The sequence below is a fragment of the Pimephales promelas genome, chromosome 22 (genome assembly GCF_988280905.1).
Source record: "Pimephales promelas chromosome 22, fPimPro1.hap1.1, whole genome shotgun sequence".
NCBI lineage: Eukaryota > Metazoa > Chordata > Actinopteri > Cypriniformes > Leuciscidae > Pimephales > Pimephales promelas.
The window spans coordinates 28,689,707-28,711,222 of record NC_142790.1 but is presented as its reverse complement, the minus strand read 5'-3'; the positions used below and the strand labels follow the sequence as shown (position 1 = coordinate 28,711,222).

The 21,516-nt window shown below is 37.4% G+C and overlaps 2 protein-coding genes across 2 annotated transcripts; one reads left to right on the top strand and one right to left on the bottom strand.

Moving 5' to 3' along the window:
- Window positions 1–221: 221 nt before the first annotated feature.
- On the bottom strand, window positions 222–12,361 carry rheb (Ras homolog, mTORC1 binding). The gene is made up of 8 exons (XM_039684565.2): window positions 12,111–12,361; window positions 7,385–7,456; window positions 5,495–5,562; window positions 5,159–5,241; window positions 3,317–3,373; window positions 2,974–3,021; window positions 1,776–1,857; window positions 222–1,014 (listed from the first exon to the last, which is right to left on the bottom strand). Exons 1-8 carry the CDS (start codon window positions 12,160–12,162, stop codon window positions 922–924), a joined length of 555 nt encoding a protein of 184 aa, XP_039540499.1. The 5' UTR covers window positions 12,163–12,361; the 3' UTR covers window positions 222–921.
- A 1,755-nt stretch (window positions 12,362–14,116) lies between these two features.
- LOC120488046 (uncharacterized) lies at window positions 14,117–20,896 on the top strand. The gene is made up of 2 exons (XM_089125766.1): window positions 14,117–14,674; window positions 19,129–20,896. The coding sequence occupies exons 1-2, from the start codon at window positions 14,273–14,275 to the stop codon at window positions 20,686–20,688; spliced, it is 1,962 nt and encodes a 653-aa protein (XP_088981892.1). The 5' UTR covers window positions 14,117–14,272; the 3' UTR covers window positions 20,689–20,896.
- Window positions 20,897–21,516: the final 620 nt, after the last annotated feature.

Here is a 21,516-nt window from a genome sequence, read left to right as displayed (position 1 = left end):
CCCCTCTACAAACATTTTACCTCACAAATTTTCATTACTGATATATTTCATTTAAACTGTAAAGGACAAAATTTCAAATATATGTTGCACTGTTTGTAATTTCAACAATTTCTGGCATCTGAAAAGTAATGATTAAGAAAATAAATACTAATTTGAAACTGCGTTCTTATTTGTGTGATTAATTGTGTTATTGTGTAAATCACAGCAAGCAAGTCCAGTGATAGTGAAACAAAATGCTGCGTTTAATGATTACAATCAAAAAAAGTCCAACAACATTCACTACTGAATGAATGCTGCCAACTTTATTGGCCATAATTACCGTTTAAGAAACACGATATACAAATTCCAAAGGGTTTGGGACAGAGAGGAACATGAGAGGTAGAGAAGAGCTGAATGAAAACATAAGGCTGAAGATGCAATATGGACATGAAGCAGAGAGTGTGTGTGTGTGAGTGTTATTCTTGTATGTCACAGAAAAATTCAGAATAAATAAAAAGAAAAAATTCACAACTTAAAAAAATAAAATTAAATGAAGTATAAAAAAGGTTTAAAAGAAAATGTCAATGCAGGAAAACAGGCAGTTAGCCACTTCAAGTAGAGGGATATCCCAGTGTCCAGTGCTGTGGTGCGGGCCAGGGCAGGAGGACTCTAGAAACAGACTTTTCTAGCAAACGTTTCATATTACGAGTCTTTAACCCTGTTCAAATCAGTTAATCCTACAGCTAACCGCGTCTTAACCGTAAACTAGAGCAAAACACAGAAGCAGCTGCTCAGTACAGCCCAAACACCAGCCTGAAACAAACATGCTTTCTTTGCTAGAAAAGTTTGTGCTTGTTCTCAAGTGGGTGGGGCAGACTGCGGGAGAGGGGGCGGGGCCAACGTGGGAGGGGCGGGGCCAGCGTGGGAAGAGGGCGGGGTTATCTACATCATCGAGCAGGGCGTCCGACCCTGTGGAGCGCCACCATCCATCTTCTCTGCTTCCAGAATTATCCTCTTAAACACCTCCACCGCCGTCTGCAAACACACACACACACACACACATCTTCACCTCTCAAATTCATAAAACGCCAACAAATTTTTACATAAAATAATTACATAAAAGCAAATATAAATGTAGCAATTAAATACAAATAAAACAGCAGCAATCAATGACATAATCTCTGATCATTTAACTGAAACTCATAATGTTGTGATTCATATGTCTGTCATTCATAAATGAAAAATCATGGCATAATTTATTATTACCTATTTGCATCTTTAAATAATTACATTTCGAAATGCATTTATTAAAAAATGTTCCCACGCAATATTCAGTTCAAATGTATGAAATTGAAACAAATTGGATTTATTGAGGATAAATTATATTAACCTGGTTATTGTGTATTTAAAACACATTACGTTTGTAGTTAGTACTATTGCAGAAATATGACACGTTTCATTGATGTATGACTGACAAATATGCATTGCAATAAGTTTATTAGTTCGTTCGAAATGCAAATTAATTTAAATATATATAATATAGGTCTAAATATTTTTTGAGTGTGTTTTCAGATACAAAAACTCCTGTTAGAGCATCTTGAGATCTGCCAGACGGCCGGAGATTGAATAATAAGAGAGACTGATGATGCGGCAGAGGAGGAGAGTTGATCCGAGAGTGATTGAGTGATGCAGAGTCAGACGGACTGCAGGATAAAACTTGATTGACCATTAGAGAGAGTGGAGATCATTGACCGTCTCCAGCAGATACAGCACTTCCTCAGGAAACGCATCATTACCTGATTCTCTTTGGCTGAGGACTCCATGAACGCTGCGTTCCACGATTCTGCCAAAGCTTTGCCTTCTTCACAGCTGATGACACTGAAACACACACTTACAGCTTCAAATACACGTTAAACATCACAGTGCACTCATTTACCAAGTTTTTATTGATTTAACCTTTCATTTAGCCAGAAGAGAAACCTCTGAGGGCCGTGCAACAATTAATTGCATCCAAAATAAAAGTTTGTTAACATGTTTATGTACTGTGTATATTTATTTTGTATATATAAATACACACCCATGCATGCATATATTTAAGAAATAAATGTTATTTAAATATAATATTTAAATAAATATATATACATATGCAAATACTTCTTCAATATGATATGTATAAATGTGATTTCTTAAATACATGCATATGTGTGTATTTATGTGTACACAGTTCACACACATATATTATCAAATGCGATTTATTGAGATTAGTCATTCTATTAAAAAATCCCTTGCACAGTTTTTTCATTAATCAGACGTGAGCATGAACGATTGCGGCGCAGTGAGAGTTAAACCCTGACGGACACAGGATCGATACACTGCAGATCACGTAAGAAACACCAGATACACGTCTTCATTTCTTCCTCTGGTGTGTGTGTGTGTGTAGCGTGAGGATTCACTGCAGGAATAACCTTCTCCCGAGGCTCAGATTACACACGCGTTATGAAGGAAACACGTAAAGGATGTTGACAGCGCCTCAGATCCAGATCCATTACATCACATCCTGCAAACCGCTTCCTCTATTCCCAGTCAACTATTGTCTCAAATACTGTTCACAATAGATCATAATTGTGGAAAAGTGGAATACTTCATCACATTAATATGAGCAGTAGCACTACTGATGACTGATGAAGAAAATACATTTACATACTGAAAAAACTGGGAAAATTGAGAAAAAGTCAAAGATTATATTCGTTTAAAGTACATTATTTGCATAAAAAGTATGCTGGAGTGTTTCTCTTCTGGTGACGTCTGACTTCAGGGTTATTATAGTTCTTTTGCAGAAAGATTAATTTGCTTTTAAATGAGGTCAGAGCATCTGCGTCTGCTGAAGCACTCATCATCATCATCATCATCATCATGTGACGTCTCAGGAACAGAATATCACATGCTCTCATTAATCAAACGCTATTCATGCAAAAATAGCCTCGCGAGACGTACCGTTCCATGTGGAGGTCTTTCTTATTGCCCACCAGCATTATGGGTACTCTAGAAAAAGGACATTACGGGATTAATGTTGAACAGACACTAACTGAGAGTTTCACACATGCAAATGTTGTTTATTCTGCTAATAATTCATCATTACGGTCCAAACTGAGCGCATTACCCGTAATATATGAACGATTCATCAAGATTAATGACTCCTGTATACACTAAAATCATGTTTTTCATAAAATGATAAATGTAAAATGATTCATGTTGACTTTAAAATAGTTATTAATTATCAACACAACTTTTAACTGCACTTTTCAAATGCTGAATAAAAAAAAATAAACATACTTACTGTACTTTTCCCACCATATCCAACAATTTTTCATGGATTACTTTTACTACTTCAAAACTGCAGAGAAAAAGGGAGAGACGGATTAAAATGGGGATTTCTGAAATCTTGCAGGTGATTATTCACAATAAATTCACTAAATGATCTAGTGTTTTATAGCATTATTCATAACTCTTGGTCATAAACTCAAACTAGATTGTGGCATAAACCCCATCATCCTCCTGAAACATTATTCATAAACACACTGATTACAGTCACATCATGTCCTTGGGCTTTAAACCCCCAGACGACTGAATTCAAACTCTTTATAATGAAGCACTTATGGAAACACATTCATTTACATATTCAGATTTTAAAAGGCAAAGACCGTCAGCACGGCTTCACAATTCAGAGGCTGATGGTTGGTAACGGGGTTAAAGTCAAAGAGAGACTGACATTATAATTTAATCAATACCCTCTAATATCTGGAGATGAAGATAATCATGAACAAACATAAAACATAAAACCGCTTTATCATCTTCACCAAATAAAACCTCATGTTTTTCAATAGCACTAGTTGAAACAGTTCCTCAAGTACAGTACGTTATGGTTTGATAGTCACTGAGTGTCTGAGGAGGAGAGACAACTCAATCAGATGCAATGTTTTATTCATACACTGGATTCTGACAGACATCAGACACATTTCAAGAGCATGCTGAAGACTTTCACAATCATCTTCATCTGCACATTAAAGAGACTATGGGCCCTATGTTAAAGGTGTACTATAAGAATTATGTTTTTGTCAAACAGCGCCCCCTAGAGTCACTGTGGAGTACTTGTACCGTCACAAATCGAGTGCTGAAGTTATGACGTCACTTTGTAGGCCTATACGCGGAAGTGAGTTAGCATTTTAGCACTCCCGCTTCCCTCGCCCTAAAGTCTATGGGTTTTTTGAATGGGTTTTTGCTAAATCGCCTGAAATAAGGTCTGTGGTGAACAAAGCCTCTAAATATTTTCACGTTTTGATCTATGACATAAAACACACAGTTATAACCTGCTTGTGTTTTTTTTTTTAAACTTTACATAGGCTTCAAAATGTATAAATTTTGGATTAACTTGTAAAGATTATCTTGATAGACAAAACGTGTACGGGTCACAACTCTTTGTCAAACACAGATCTTGTTTTTTGTGACTTTTCAAAAGTATATAGGGAAAATGCATTGCTTTTCAATCGAGGGAACCCATGCACCGCTAGCTTCCGAGTTGTCCTGCAAAGTGACGTCATCACTTCGGCACTCTATAGCGAGTGGAAATAAGGTGAGACTGAATGTGATTCAAAGCCCCAATACTCATGGACAACTTCTTTTTCTTTCTTTGCTTAGAAGTAAATAGAAGTTACAGCGATATACAGTTCATGAACATCCAGACGCTGCTGAAACTGATGTTTAGATGAATATGTGAACATGTACTGTATGTTTTCCTCTCAATAACCAATTAAACACCACAGAAATACCAGCGGTGAGAAAACAGATGTTCATCTGATCAGAGATGTGGATGTTTTTCACCAGCTCTGCGATTCACGGGCATCATGTTGACAGATGAGGTAAAATCACACAGTAGGCGTTTCTATTACAGATTTTGTCTAAATATCTATAAAAAAATTATTGCAAATTTTTGTTCAAATTTTTGCCCAGTAATATTGAGAAAATTGTTCACACTTTGGCAATAAAAAGCGATTACTGAATGAAAATATATACGCATAGCCTCTTTTAAAGCAATGACACATCCTTTAGGAATCAGTCTCAAAGACGTGTTCATCTCAGTGGAGTTTATAAAAGCATCAGGAATAATAATCTGCACACTTGCCTTTTATTTGACGTGACTGAATACACCAGAATGTAGCCGTTGATATCTATGGAGTAGGTCTGAGGGAAAATCGAGTATTCGTCCTGAAAGAGGGAGATGAAAAAACACACTTCAGAGATGATGCATTCAATTATATGTTGAACTGTTGAACATTTTGAAAATAATTAATGTAAATGTTTTGTAATGCTTGTTTTATCTCAGTTAGTTGCCAAGCCAACATTTCCAGTTTTCATTAATGTAAAGTGATATTGAAATGTGTGTTGAGGTCGCTGCCGTTCTCCTGGTGTTGGTGTACTGAACTGAACTGGTGTATATCTGTAAAGACGGCGCTGTCACCTGTCCTGCCGTGTCCACCAGCTGCAGGTGATACTCCTGACCGTTCACTGTGATCATTTTAGTAAATGCTGCGGAGAGAAATAAAACACCGGATGAGAGAGTTTGCAGAGATCAGCAGCTGCTATCATTAATCACACACAGCGTATACATACACACACACACAATACTGCTCAAACGTTTGGGTCCGGAAAGTCTCTTCTGCTCACCAATGCTGCATTTACTTTGTCAGGGAAATTACATATTATTACAGTTTAAATCATCTGCTTTCTAAGTGAATATACAGTAAAGTGTAATTTATTCAAAGCTGATGTTCAGAATCATTACTCCAGTCTTCAGTGTCACATGATCCTCCAAAAATCACTCTAATATGATGATCTGATGCTAAAGAAACATTTATGATTATTATAAATGATGAAAAAGAATACAAATATTTATATTTTTAAAAAAAACTTTTGAATGTTGTCAAAAATATGTTATTTTAGATATATATAACATCATGTATTTATATAAATGGGTAGATGATGTATATAAAGTTGTTATGATAAAAGGGTAGGTGTATTTTATGTGATTCATTCAAAACTATTAAGAAATGATAGAAAATGAAACATGCACAACATTATATACAGTAAAAAAGTAGTTTAAAAATTATGCAAAATAATTATAAAAGAAAGGGAACATAATATTTCAATTAATTAGCAATAGGTTTATGTTAGCAATAGGTTCAGAAATGCCTGAAAATGTAGTTATTAGATATAGCCAGATGAAAATATTCCACTGAAACACTTTTTTGCAATTAAAATGATTAGAGTTAGAGACCCTTCAAAACACAAGCAAAGAATACAGTGGGGGTGGAGTCACCTAAGAGATAGACACACCCACATGACTCAAGCCCCGCCCCCATTAGGCCACTCACTGTTCCACTGAAGGACATCTTATGAACCGCCCCTTTGTATCATAATCTAATAAGACAACATCTGGTCTGCTTAAGCGGCTCCTGAGAGTCCCAGTGACGTTCATGCTGTGTGTCTTCACTGAGTCTGGATCAGCAGCAGAAACACTGACGCTGCTCGAGGGAGTCACGTGTGTTTGCATCTATACCGCCCGCCATTCACGTACCACACAACTAAACAAGACACACACACACACACACACACGGCTTTCCTCCAGAGTTCACATCATCCTGCCAACAGCTCTGTGTCATACAGCCAGATGAAGAGGAGAATGAAGAAAGCCAGCGTTTATTTTTACACACACACACACACGCAAGCACAAACACACGCATATACAACAGGAGGTCAACATATGGTCAATATATTCAGTTTACCAACAAGCAAACAGACAAACACCATGTCCAAACTGAACTGGATGCAACCAACCAAAATTTGAAAAATATATGTAGTATAACTTACACTAAATGATGTCAACAACTCTTAAATGCACACATATCGAGTCAGATGTTGAGTAATCAGCCTGAATGAATCAGTGAGTGAATCGTTTTAGAACCATCTGAGTCATTATGAAGAACTGATTCATGATTCATAGTAGTAGAGTAGGACTTGCAACCAATGGAACGAGTGGAGATGGGATCATGACAATATCTAAAGCAGTGGATGTATTTCATTTAAATAAAGTTCCTCGAACTTGCATACAGACGTGGATTTTGAGGTAATCTTTATAGGTGCTTTAAATACTATTAAATTGAGATTTTAACCCGTCGTATCGCAATCCAACAAACCATTCTGTGATCATCCCTCGCTGTAAACTCTATACAGAGTACACTAGTCGTAAAGGCAATAGAAATATACTGTATATATCATCTATGGTCATTTATCAGTTCCCCAGCCCTACATTATTGTCATGATCACGCAGTCGGTGATGTGACTGACTTACTGTTTTCAATAGTGGGGTCGTAGGAGTCGACAAACTGGCCTTCCACAAACTGTATCGTCAAGGAGGATTTCCCTGAAACAGAAACACCAGAACAAAGTCAGAGAGAGAGGAAGATGATCTTTACCTTCAGATCACGAGAGAACATGAACTTCACACTAGTAACATACATTAACACATTACATAATAGAGGGAAAGAAGTTTTCTTTAGTTATGTAATGCATGATCAGCCTACAGCTCACAGGATATATATATGAAGAGTTCAGATGCAAAAGCCTCTAAATGCCATTTGAAATTTTCTTCTTTAATGATGATTTTTATGAAACTTGTATATTTAAGTTCAGTAATTTTACTTAAATAACAATTAATAGGTAATTATCATTGCCATTTAAGTGAAATCACTGAACTTAAATATACAAGCTTGATAAAAATGATAATTTTAGAAGAAAATTTCAAATGGCACTTAGAGGCTTTTGCATCTGAACTCTTCATATATAGTTAAATGCATATGTTAGATTCATGCCTAAGGGATTGACACAATGATGCAGAATATTATCATAATCCAAATGAAACAATTCATATCTCACAAACAAAATAATTAATATCTTCACAGATCAAGAAAATGTCAATGCAAAACATAGATTTTAGATTTCTTTATTATTCTTCATTATTTCTTCTTTTGATTGTGGGGTGAAACGTGATCTGGATCTTGACTGGTTTCGTGTGATTGGCTCTCTGCATGTGAATGCATCAAGATTAAACACACTCCCATTCAACCGAGCGTTTGTGATGAAACTGCCATAGTGGTAGTAACGCAGGACATTCACACACACACACACACACACACACACAGAATGAGTGTGTGGGCAGATTTGCCCTGGAGCCTGTTGCTATAACAACGGCGAGTTCCTCTCTGCATCCAGCATTTGTAAACGCGAGCTCTCATTCACCGGGAAAAGCCCACAGGAACACCAGGACACTCCGGGATGGAAGTGCAGCTCTGACGGACAGAAGTGTGTTTGATCACTCAAATGCAGAAACATGTTCAGACTAGAGATGCAGGACAACTGGAGAATCTTCAACGGAATCACAGAAATAAATATTGTTCACAATCCAGTTTATTCCTGATTGGTAAAATATTTATTTCTTTGTTTCCATTGAAGATTCTCCAGCATGAGGAATGACCAAAGGCAAAGACTCCAAAAATGTAGCAAGTTTGTCAATGTTACAGATAAATAAAATTCAAAATCAGAATAAAATGCAACAATTGTAGCAACTGAGTCTCTTCAGCTCAAATGATACAAAATAACAGGCTCTCTCACACTCTAAAGGTGATTGGCTCTTTTAAATGTAAGGCGGGGCTACAGACGCCATATTGGGTGTTATGACTTCTCCTATCAATATATTTAGGCTGTCGATGGTAATGCTTGTGATTAATTCAAAATGATATGCAAATAAATGACTGAAGCACATGAAATGCAAACCAGCGCCTCTCTAGTAAAGTTTTGATGGATGAGGTTTGGGATCAAGGTAAAGATGATTGCGGTGATGTACAGGAGTCATACAGCAAGAACAAACAAGCGGAAACAAACAGTGTACATGTGATACAAGTAGATACGAGTCCTTAAAAAATGTGTCCTTATGCCCTAAAACGGCTAGCCTGACTACGTCAGACTTCCGCTAATTTCATTAAAGTGAAGTAGCAGAGTCTGGTATTACCAGGCTATAAAACGGCAAGGTTGCCATATTAGGTTGGAGGGTTAAAAGTAAACCATAGATGACATCAACAGAAAAAATAAAGTTGTTTCAGAGACAAAAACCTAACATTTATTTTTGTTAGAATAACGTCACTAATCCACAATAATACCAGGAATATGAATTAACTTAAACAGTCTATACCGTTGGTCACCTTCCAGTTGTTCATTACCAGTATTTCTCGAGTGTAAAGCATTAGAGAGCTCCAGCCCTGATTCCCTCCATTTTAATGGAAGCGCTTCAGATTTCAAGCATCCTTCCTCATCAGCTCTATAAATAGACCCTGAAACAGGAGCAAACGCATCAGGAACATATAGCTCCGATCGGCCGGCGCGTGACCCCGCTAACAAAGCCCAGATGTGGGCGGACGGCGTTAGTCAGTGACCGGTGAAGTGGACACGCAGAGATCCATCAGTCTGTAGTGGAGCAGGAATACTGTACATGTCCAACAACAGACGGATTTAAAGACTTACTACACGAAAAGAAATCAAATTGGAGTTTATAGATGCTTTATTTAATGAAACTGTGAAGAATTGAGTGCCTCATCATTAGAATAAAACTCAACAGTGTTCATTAGCATTGACTAGTGTAGGTTACAGCACTGCCATACACTGAGCTGGAAACCAGAAATATCATGAACGCAGAACTCACGGCTGAACCGAGAGGTCAAAACATAAGTCATGTTATATAAAGTTCACATGCATCTGCCATATAGAGGCCTGAGATGAACCTTATGAGAGATGACAGTTTCCTTAAATCATCACACATACAACATACATGTATTTCTCCTGCATGCTTTCATGAAACATTTTCACTTCAGGTCCAAATCTACATCAGACAGAATTTTTTTCTGCTTTAAGTTTTGGTGTATCAGACTCAAAAACAGGTTTGATAGAATGAATGTGTGGATGGATAGATGGATGGGTAGATAGATGGGTGGATGAATATATGGATGGATGGATGGATGTGTGGATGGATGGATAGATAGATGAATGGGTGGATCGATAAATGGTTGGGTGGATGGATGAATGGGTGGATGGATAGACTGATTGATAGATGAATGGATGGGTAGATGGATGGATGTGTGGATGGATGGATAGATGGCTGGATGAATAGATGGATGGGTAGATGGATGGATGGATAGATGGATGGATGGATGAATGAATGGATGTATGGGTGGATAGATGGGTGGATGAATAGATGGATGGATTGATGGAAGGAGGGATGCATAGATGTATGAATAGATGGGTGGATGAATGGATGGGTAGATGGGTGGATGGATTAATAAATGGATGGGTGGATGCTTGAATGGATGACTAAAGCACCAAAAATCTGGCAAAATTTTAATCAAACTGGTTTATTACCTGAAAAAACTAATTTCTGACCAACATTAAGAGAGTTCAGTTACCCACATTTTATTACAAAATTTTATTTTTTAATCTTAGTTTTTGTTGCATCACTAGTGACAAAGATTTGAAACGTTGACTGAGTGCAGTTCATGTGCATGCTAAGGTTTGGTGATGATCTCATGAAATCAGCATGAGTGTGTGAGAGGAACTGTTCCCAAAGGCTGAAGGAACTCAAGTGTGTCCTGATGTGATGTTGGCATGTTCCCTCAGCTGTGATCTGCAAGGAATCATCGTTACACACATCAGCACACACATGTTCTGTGTAAACGCTTTATTGCAGAGAGAATACATGTGTTCAAAATGGCCACTGACACACAATCCACCAGATCACGACCCAACTCAAGTGGAGGATCAGAGTTTGTACTTTTGAGTCACTTACTGCACACAGATCCGTGAGATCAGTCCATCCAGGCCAAAATAATAATGAATTTCAATAAAAGTCTTCTGAACTCAAATAATAACTTCAAGCTGTTTTCACTGAAACCCTTCCCCTCTAATTCAACTCTAAATCCCCAAATTGAGAGTTCACATATTCAATTGGATACTCGAGAGCATTAAAACAATGCAAAACCTCTAATGGTTTCAATCTGAACATCAAATTAAATGAGATCTGAGAGCTGATTTTTGGGTGAATTATTACTCTGACACACTCAATGAACAGTGAATACATTAATTACATAATACTCATGTCTGAAATCATATTTGTGTCCTATCCATGAGTTTATTTTGAATGAGCTGTTATAGGAACTCACAAACTGAAATCAAACATTTTGACACATTATTTACTGATAATCATCAAAAATAACTAAAAACAAGCATCATTCATTGACATAAGCGTGTTACAGTAGTTGGAGCTGATTTAAGGGAAGCCAACACAGGCACTTTATTGGCCGATGCCGATAATCTCCAAACGGTCAAATATCGGCTGATATATCGAGATATCGGCTGTGGTGAGGAAAAAACTGATTGGACAAACCAGCAGCATCCAAACTCATTCACAATATCACATCACAATCACTGAATCACTCAGAAATAATGTAATAACTATATTAGTATACACATTTAAGGTATAAATTGAGTTTTCACATGAAAATATAAATATACTTGCCTGATGTTAGGATGAGGGTCACTAATCATATTTAGTGGTCTATGACATCTATATAGAAGTCATGAAGCTACTTTAAATGAACACAGGCCTCTGTTAGGTGTTAATATATCTATTCGTGATATGAAGAATGAAATGCATGAATATACAGGCAGTAAAAGCACTTTGACACTGGACCGAGGCCTGCATGCATCTGCAGAACAGCATCACACTGCATTGATCGGAAAGAAAAGGCTAGTGAAGTTTGGGATCAAATGCATGATATTGTAGGGTGTGTTTACTATATTATATGGCATAAAACATGCATACTTCAGCTCGTGCTTAAATGCATGCGGATGCATCACGCGCATGGGGTGACATTCAGCTCACGCGAGCACGCACGAATCTCATGCATGCGGAGAAATATAAAAAGCTGATGTAAACGATACATAACGCTAGGTGACGAGCAACGCGCACTTACCGACGGATCTGTAGCCCAGGACGGCGATCTTGCGCGATTTCGGCTGCGGCATCTTTATTTATTCCCTACCACATCAATATCCACATGTAAGAGGGCTTGAGCTGTCTGGAGGAAACGAAATCACATGGATTTGATCCGGTATTACGTTACAGCGTCGTGAAGCTGAATGGGATAAAGTAAAAACTCCGTTCTGGCGAATGAAGCGATATTTTTGATAAATTACGAGGAAAGTCTCAGACTCTGCGTCACTGCCCTCCGCAAGCCTACGTTAATTATGCAAGAATAAGCGCGCTGGATTGGTTGAGCCCGCCCTGAGAGGCGGGACTTGTCGCTGTTAATCGCACAACCATTGGCTCAGCGGGTCTCAACGGTTCTGGTACTGTGAATGTAATTGATTGGATGACTTCAGTTGTCAATGATGATGAGACGCCACACAGAGTCATACGTTTTACAATTTTCTGACTTGCAGAAGTGCAGAATTACTTTCACATGGTATTATAAGAACTTTACGTGCCACTTGTGTTTGATCGATTTAACTACATTAAATGTTCATTATTATATAGAATCGATAGGGAAAATTATCAAACTTTACAAAAAGACGCAAATCATCATACACCACAATAATTCTTCTATGGCCTAACGTTAATAATTTCACACTTTGCGTTGATGTTAATTTGATTTGCACTTCTAACAGAAAAAGTAGCCTATGATCAAAATCTAAAACAAAACATGCTTTCTTTGGAGTACCATACTTTGTATCCTTCAATCCCTTTATAAAAATACGGTTTTGTAATGACAGACATCATCCTGCAGGAAGTGGCTCTTTTTTTTTTTTTGGATGGAAAAAAACAGCACAAACATCAGTAAGGATCAGTACCCTATTATCAATGGGTTAATTTTGTTTTTAGTTGTTCTTCACGTTGACATCCTCATAAGATACAGAGTTGAACAGATTCAGGAATTAGCCAGTTCAATTCTCAAAAGCTTTTCATCAATTTAATCTCCATATAATTTAAAAGATTTTGATCAAATGAATATAGGTAGGGCCTAATTTACAATACCGGTTGACTTAATGTGAATTATCAGTCTTTGCTGCCCTCTTCTGGTCAGTCAAATATGCTTGCTTGCATGTTTCAACTTCATAATCACAACAACAAAATACTTTGTCGATAGGTGTAGGCTATGTACGTGCTCAAGTGAAGCATATAGGACAGGAATAGTTATCTGCATCATGCAGATAACTATTAAAAACAGTTCTAACCAAGTCCAACTAAAATCCAACAAAATAAACAATGAACAAATAAATACAAAACAACATGAAATTAGATAGACAGTAAAGAATATATTAAAAACCAAAACCAAAAACTTTCATATTTTTAGAAAGGATGTGAATTAAAACAACCACTGCAGGCAACAGGTTAAACAGCAACAGATAAATTCTGTTAAATAAAATTTTTATTGACCGAATTATCCATTTGTTTTCTGACAGGGAACACATGAAACGAATCACCGGTCCAAATTTTGATTGACAGACGTCACAACCTACTAGTGACCGTGTTTACTCCTTTCTTTTCAACCATTGGATAGTATATAAAACACAGCTGTTGTATTTGTACTTATGACGAAGCGCTGTTAAATATAGGTAAAAAAAAAAAACTACGCTGCAAAATAAAATGCTTTCTTAAGAAGGCAAAAGAACGCATGCACGTTTTCTTAATATGATTATTAAAAACAAACAGACTGATGAAAATGCGGGACATTTCCTCAATATGCGACGCGCGGGACAAGGGGTGAAAATGTTGTGCAGTACAACGCTAAGTGGGACGCATGGCTCTGGGTCACCCTAAACCACACCAGTGTGACGCGAACTGAATTCCTTTTCACATACAACACCCGTCCATTTTCTATGTAGCTAGCCCACCAACAAGAGACCTTTTTGTTGTCGTGACTCGTGTGACTATCTATTTTATCTATTGAGAGAAGAAAAGGAAAATGGAGTGATCTTTGCGATCTTTGAAGAATAGATCTTTTTTAATAGTTTGTTTCGGAACAAACAGCAGATCTTTGCTGTTCTCTCTTTGCTGATCTCTCAGATTCTCGTGGTTGTTCGTTTTTGAAACCATATAAGTGAAAGTAAAGTAACGTTTGTTCGAACGGTGAAAATGGCTTCACAACATGTCTTTCCAGAAGAACTGTCTTGTCCTGTGTGCTGTGACATCTTCAGATCTCCTGTTCTTCTGTCGTGTGATCACAGTTTCTGTAAAGAGTGTCTTCAACAGTTCTGGAGAGGCAAGGAAACTCGTGAGTGTCCAGTCTGCAGAAGAAGATCCTCAAGAGAGATTATTCCTCCTAATTTTGCGTTAAATAACTTGTGTGAGTCGTTCCTGAAGGAGAGAGATGAGAGGCTTTCATCAGGATCTGAGGAGATCTGCAGTTTACACCGTGAGAAACTCAAACTCTTCTGTCTGGAGGACAAACAGCCGGTGTGTGTAGTGTGCAGAGATTCACAGAAACACGCCAATCATCATTTCAGACCCATCAGTGTAATTGGTCCATCATATAAGGTAAGAAAGATATATTTAAGCTTGTATTAATAATACTAAATGTAATAATATAATAATTACATAAGCTTATACAGCATTTTACAGAAATATCTGGTGTTTTCTAAATTTTCACTTTAAATTTAGAAGGAACTGAAGTCCTTAAAAGAGAAACCTAAACACAAAGAAAACAAGAAAACAGTTCAACATACCAAGGTGAGGATTGATTCTTTTGAAAGGTCAAAACAATCAGTCCTCATTGTGGTCCTCACCTCACCTAGGCAGGCTATTCACAAATTTAATTAGAACAGCTTAATCAGACAAATGTCGGATTATTGGAGAACACGCAGTCGACTCTGACTCCTTGATTCCGTTTATTTTACATCAAAAGATTGTCAGGAATAATACAAGATTGCAGTCATTATTACAAACTTAAAGGAGTGGTTCACTTTTAAAAATACTTTTGCTGATAATTTACTCAACCCCATGTCATCCAAGATGTCCACATCTTTCTTTTTCAGTCGAAAAGAAATTAAGGTTTTTGATGAAAACATTCCAGCATTTTTCTCCATATAATGGACTTCAATGGGGTCCAAAAGGTTCAAGGTCCAAAAGACAGTTTCAGTGCAAAATTACGTCAAACACACACACACACATATGCGAAAAAAATGTGTTTGTCAGCTGCTGATTTTATCAGTGAAATAGCAACATGACATCATGACTTTTGCGTAAACATACACGCCATCTATGCGTATTTTGAGCTATCCGCATGTATCCGCGTTTATGCGTGTATATGTCTACGCCGTTAAATGTCCGAGTGATTCCGTGTGTATGTACACGTCGTTAAATGTCAGAGCGAAACAAAGCAAAATGTAGATCTACATCTGTGGAGCGATTTTTTTTTTTTTTTTTTTTTTTCCCCTAGGATGGTAAGGGAAGACTCATGAATGCTATTAACCCCAGTGACGGGTAGGTTTAGTGACGGGGTTGGGGTAGGTAACACTTCTGAATAAGCGGGATAATTGACTCTGGGCCGTTGAATTCATAAATAATGAGGTGTAGTTCTGCTTCACATCATTTCTGCATTACCATCTCAGTGTGGATTATTTTCTATTAATTCAACGGCCTGTCGTCAATTATTCCTTACTTGATGAATAGCTATTGACGTTGATGCCTAGCTGTTGCTGATAAGGCCTACCTAATTTTACAGAGGCAAAAGTAATTAGAAGTAGACATGAATTCATCTTATTACAATAATGGCTGGGTGATGGCACTAAACGCACATGATCATTGTCTTAAAAGCTTCATGAACAGGACAGTTAAATACATACAATAATTTACACTTATTGATGTGTTTATTCTTGATGTAATAGTTGAAAATGTAGATGATCAAGCTGATCGATTGGAACCAACTTTGAAAGCAGGACTTGAGCAGAATGTGTGACAGTGGTGAGTGGTTTAACTGGTGTTGTGCTCTCCAGGTTCAGGAAGCCGATGTTACAGTTTAAAGTCCCCGTGAACCGGAAGTTGCAAACGATTTTTCTCCAGTGCTGTGACGTATTTCCAAGTGAAACGGAATATTGAACAGAGGGCAGGGTTTTACTCTAGCGCTCCTCCTCTCCATCTCTCGCTCATAGTAAACTAACGGTTTGAGGGGAGTGGTTACGCGTTTCCCCACCCAAACTGTGAAGCCTACGTCATCAGAAAAAGAAACCGTTCCAGGCCGGAAGTAACTTTTCAGATTTTGATTAAAGATTACTAAGGTAAAACATTTTTTAAATATATATTCACTTGCACGGATTAATTGTTCACCACAAGACTAGTAATATGCGCTAACAAAGTAAATAGGTTCAATTTTGATTTCACGGGGACTTTAACTGGTTACTGTATTAAGTGGTGACCTTACGCCAGATGTGATGATTGTCTGCTGATTTGTCCATTCCAAAAGCCTGGCTGTGCAATACATCCATTACAATTAAACATTTGCACTACATGATGCTGGCATTATTGTAATGATTAAAAAAAAAACAAGGGATTTCATTCTTGTAATGGCAAAAGTTTGTTTAACAAAAACACCAATAAAGTCATAAAGTCAAGGTATGTCAAATAAAGTGTGCTGTGCACAAGCAAACGTTTGGGTCATACTGCTCAGGAACAGCTTCAATTACTTAACCTTATAATATAACATCTTAACCTTGTAACGCTCAGCCTAATTAAGGCAGGATACACCACAAAATATACGGTTTAAACCCTCAAATTCTTTAAATGAAATTGTTCTATTTGCTCACACCATAAACACAACAGCAAACAAGATGGTATAATACCTCAAAGTGTATTAAATACAAAGCACCAACAATCAACATCTACAAACTATGAAATAAGTCCAGTGAGTGTGTGAGTGTTCCAGTCCAGTGTAAGTGTGTGTGTTGAATCGGGCTCACCGGTAAGCCTTTTAAAGTCCGTGCACTTTACGAGGAACAGCGCTGTCCTGTGATGCGATCTCCAGGGTAAAATAATCCACAAGTATATTTCCACAAAGAGTTCAACAATCGCAGTCAATGACAACCCAAGTAGTGCGATCGATCGCTAGTCCCAAAAGAGCAATGTTTACGTTGCTCTCGAACGCCGCTTTCCCGGCTCTTTTAAACGGAAGTAAAAGTCATTAACCCAGCTGATCAGACTGACGTCACGGGGATTCCCTGGAGCTCCGCGACGGAACTCTCGCGGTAAAACCCAGGAACACAATCACATGTCCGGGGCATCAACAGAGAAAGAATAGGCTTGTTTGAGATGCGCCTCGCCTCGCCTCGCCTGCAATGTAGTCGAGAGTAGGCGGCTGCAGTGAGGGGAGGAGTGAAAAAAGCGCAATAAAGCCGGACAGATCTCGGTTCTCGCAGTGAATCAGACACCTGTGAGATCAAAGGCGGATATCGCGGGATTAACGGGATTCACGCTCGTGCACGTGTTGCTAATAAACTGGATGTGATTTAAGTTCTGTTGCTTTTATATAAAAATAAATATAATGAACAAGACACCCAAAGTACTTGTTAAATATGTGTTTATCAATCTTTTTTTTTCTTTAATACAGACTATTGTTTTAACAAAAATGAAATATAACCCATATGGCACTGTCAGAGAGTTTATTCACCCATATGTATACACATAAAACATGATATCAGTTTTAAAATCAAACATTTTAAAAGAGAACAATTTATCTGTTGTTCTTTTATTTTTATTTATTTTACTTTTTTATTAGAATGCAAGTTACAAACATAGCCTACCTACAAGCACCACAATTCGTGAAACAAATAGGCCTATTATACAGCGACAAATAAATAAACATCAGAATAAAATTAATAATAAAATAAATAAATCAAAATAAGCTTAGCTTAAATAGACAGACTTACAAACTTCATCATCTATAAAATGAGAGCTATTTTTCACTTGAACATTTTAGAGTAGGCCTAGTATATTTGAGTTACTGACTATAGCTTTCTTATTTTTAACCCGTTTAAGAGATTCACAATATATATCAGTTTCAATTTGAAAAAAAAAAAACATGGCCTTGATTTGGAGAATTTAGCTTAATGAATATGGAATTTACCTTCATCATGTTGTTTAAACCAATGAGCATTAAGCTGTGTCGTCAGCAAGTCGTTTCCCATCATGCTTTTGATCAGCGCAGTCGGTGGAGAGCAACTGCGCGCGACTGCAGAATCCGACCCTTCCGCCTTGCGCTCGCGAGAGTTTTTTGACATACGTCGGCATGACATCAGAGCCAGGCGGACCGTTCTCGGACACATTTCTAACCGGCATGCATCTCGCGCTGATCACCGGTGATCGATTCTGCGCAGAATTTGCTCATCTCAAACAAGCCTAATAATTATAAAAAAAACAGCTGTCTGGTAAGCATCATACAAATACTTCACAGCAATATAAACATTCTTTCTTTATGTGGCCTAGCTACAACCTCTAAAATCAGAAGAGGTTTTGCTTTCACATCCAAACACACTGAACATACTTTCACTGAACTCTTGTCTTTTTTTATTGTATATGCCTTTAGGTGGCATTATGCTAATATTTCACACTGTGACGTGAATGTGAGAAAGTATTATCTGGACTTCAATCAAGGCCTTTTCAGCTGGTACAGCGTTCTCTGTTAGCTAGAATAAATCGCTTTGTAACTTTACAGATCGTAAATGCACAAACAGATAATTTACACATTAAAGGAAATAAAAACCCTTCTTATGACCCCTTTAATATGTAGCCTATATTTCTTTTGGAGTAAACGGAATAAAAACTAAATGTAAAATGCTCAAATGTTCTGGGTTGAGTTATGTGAAAGAACTCTTATTGTTAACAGGGAAGTTGGTGCACATTTTTAAATTTTATAATTAAAATGTAAAACATTGTACATCATTTAATACACATAACCATCATTATTGTTGTATTTTTTTTTTGTTTGTTTCACATTACAGGACATAAATCTCATCAAGAAAAGCATCAGAATTGAAGATGGAAATCCTGCTCGATATCGTCTGCAAACAAAGACAGACAATATAGATGAATGTGAACCATTCAGAAAAATGACCGTTGGAGAGAGAGACAACAACAAACCCCATAAAACCATTCTGCTTGTGGGAGAAACAGGAACAGGAAAAACAAAACTGATCAACACTATGATCAACTACATGTTGGATATTCAGAGAGAAGACAAGGTTTGGTTTGAGATCACAGATGATTATCAAAGATCAGTTCACAGTCAGACCTCCATCATCACTGTTTATGAGTTTTATCTACAAGAGAGTAAAACTGATCTAACGATCATCGACACACCAGGATATGGAGACACTCGTGGAGTTGAGAAAGAGAAAGAGATCGCTGAGAGTTTGCTGAGTTTAATTACATCTGCAGACGGGATTCGTGAAATAGATGCAGTGTGTCTGGTGATTATGGCACATCAACATCGACCCTCTGATAGACAAATATATATATTTGATGCTGTTCAGTGTTTATTTGGAAGAGATATTAATGAAAACATCGTCTTGCTCTTCACACACTCAGATGGAGCTCGACCTAAAGATGCTCTGACGGCTGTTAAAGAGGGTAAAATCAAGTGTGCCGTGAATGAACAGAATCAGCCGCTGTATTTCCTGTTTAATAACCGTCAGTCAGACACTGCTGCTGAAGATGACGATGATGAAGATGATGAAGGCCGTGAACAGAGGCTGAATCAATCATGGAATCTCAGTTTTAAAGGAATGACAGGATTCTTCAAGTTTCTTGACAACATAAACCCCAAAACCCTGAAGATGACTCGAGATGTGTTGCAGAAACGGAAACAGCTGGAGGCAAAAATCTCTAATCTACAGTTACGAGTTCACATGCCAGAATTAATGCAAAATAAGCTGGAACAAACTCAAGAAGATCTGGAGAAGAACAAAAAAGTTTTTGAAGAAAATAAGGACTTTGAGTATGAAGTTGAAGTTATCTATAAAGAGAAGGTTGATATTGATCGCTCTGTAGCCAAAGAGGCGATGTGCTGCAGCGTCTGTGAGGAGAACTGTCATTATCCAGGATGCTGGTTGGTCAAAGATCTCAAATGGTGCGAAGTGATGAAAGATGATCACTGTACAGTGTGTACAAATAAATGCCACTACAGCAAACACGTCAAAGAAGCAAAAATATATGAAACAAAGACAAAGAAAGAGAAGAGGACTGATGAAGAGTTAAAGAAGAAATATTATGACAAAATCAATGAGGGTGTGTTTGTGATCCAGAAGCTGGGAGAAGAACTGCAGAAATTAAAGATGGAGATAATAAAGCTGGTGATGGATGCGTTTCACTGTGTGGAAACTCTGGAGAAGATCGCACTCAACACTGATTCACTGAACACACTTCTGCACATTGATTTTCTGATTGAGAAGCTGAAGGAAATGAATGAGCCTGAAAAAGTGGAAATACTAGAAAACATCAAGAAGAGAGCAGGAAAAAAACATGGAGCTCTGGGATACATTACACAATTATTTAAAAAATAATCACAAATAATGCCTCAACTCAAATGATGCTGACTCTGAAAAAGTTTCTGCTTCGTTCATAAGCATGTCCATGATGTTAAGCTATTTTATCATTGATCAGAATTGAAATTTCTATCATCACACTTGCCTGTATTTTCTATTTGTAAGTTGAGTTAAACAAACTGCATCTGCAAAATGAACTAATAAAAAAAATAGTGATTACTGTGAATTTTGTAAATACAATAAGATACTGTTGAAAATATAGCAGTGACACTGTAAAAGGAACTAATAGCCAGAGCTTTGTTATTCATTATAAAATGATGTGCATGTAATCAAATATCATCCATCAGGTGAAAAACACGATATACATTTCTAAGCTCTGCTTTACTATAAATGTAGCGGATTTCACTCAGCACCACAAATGAACCACCAACACCAGGCTCTTCAGGGGGATTCTGCAGTTTTATTAAAGACAGGACAGGAGTTAACATCACACTCTCACACTGTTCTGTAGTCTCTGGTCTCTGTGAGAAGTGCGAAAAGATAGAAAATAAAACCCTGCCCCCATTAACACCATAACTGCATTTGCCATATAATGGACTTCAAATCAATGGGGACCAAACGGTTCAAGGTCCAAAAGACAGTTTCAGTGCAAACTGTTCAAAGGGCTTTAAACGATTCCAGACAAGCGAAACGATCTCTCATTAAAATGTCAAAATGAACGAATCTTTTTTTGTGTCATTTTGTTCATTCAACGAAATAAATGAATGAGTTGACTCGGGAAAAGATTTGTTCATTTTGATGAGTTTGAACAGGAGAGTCACAAACGCTCATCACAGAACAGAGCAA

What these genes read in the sequence shown, in the direction of transcription:
- rheb (XM_039684565.2), bottom strand. Translation starts at nt 12,162, where the DNA reads ATGCCGCAGCCGAAATCGCGCAAGATCGCCGTCCTGGGCTACAGATCC. An exon ending in CCTGGGCTACAGATCCGTCG is followed by an intron (nt 7,457 to 12,110) that starts GTAAGTGCGCGT and finishes TTTCTGTTTCAG; the next exon opens with GGAAATCCTCCTTGACGATA. An exon ending in CCTCAGCCAAAGAGAATCAG is followed by an intron (nt 1,015 to 1,775) that starts GTAATGATGCGT and finishes GTGTGTTTGCAG; the next exon opens with ACGGCGGTGGAGGTGTTTAA.
- LOC120488046 (XM_089125766.1), top strand. Translation starts at nt 14,273, where the DNA reads ATGGCTTCACAACATGTCTTTCCAGAAGAACTGTCTTGTCCTGTGTGC. An exon ending in TAATTGGTCCATCATATAAG is followed by an intron (nt 14,675 to 19,128) that starts GTAAGAAAGATA and finishes TTCACATTACAG; the next exon opens with GACATAAATCTCATCAAGAA.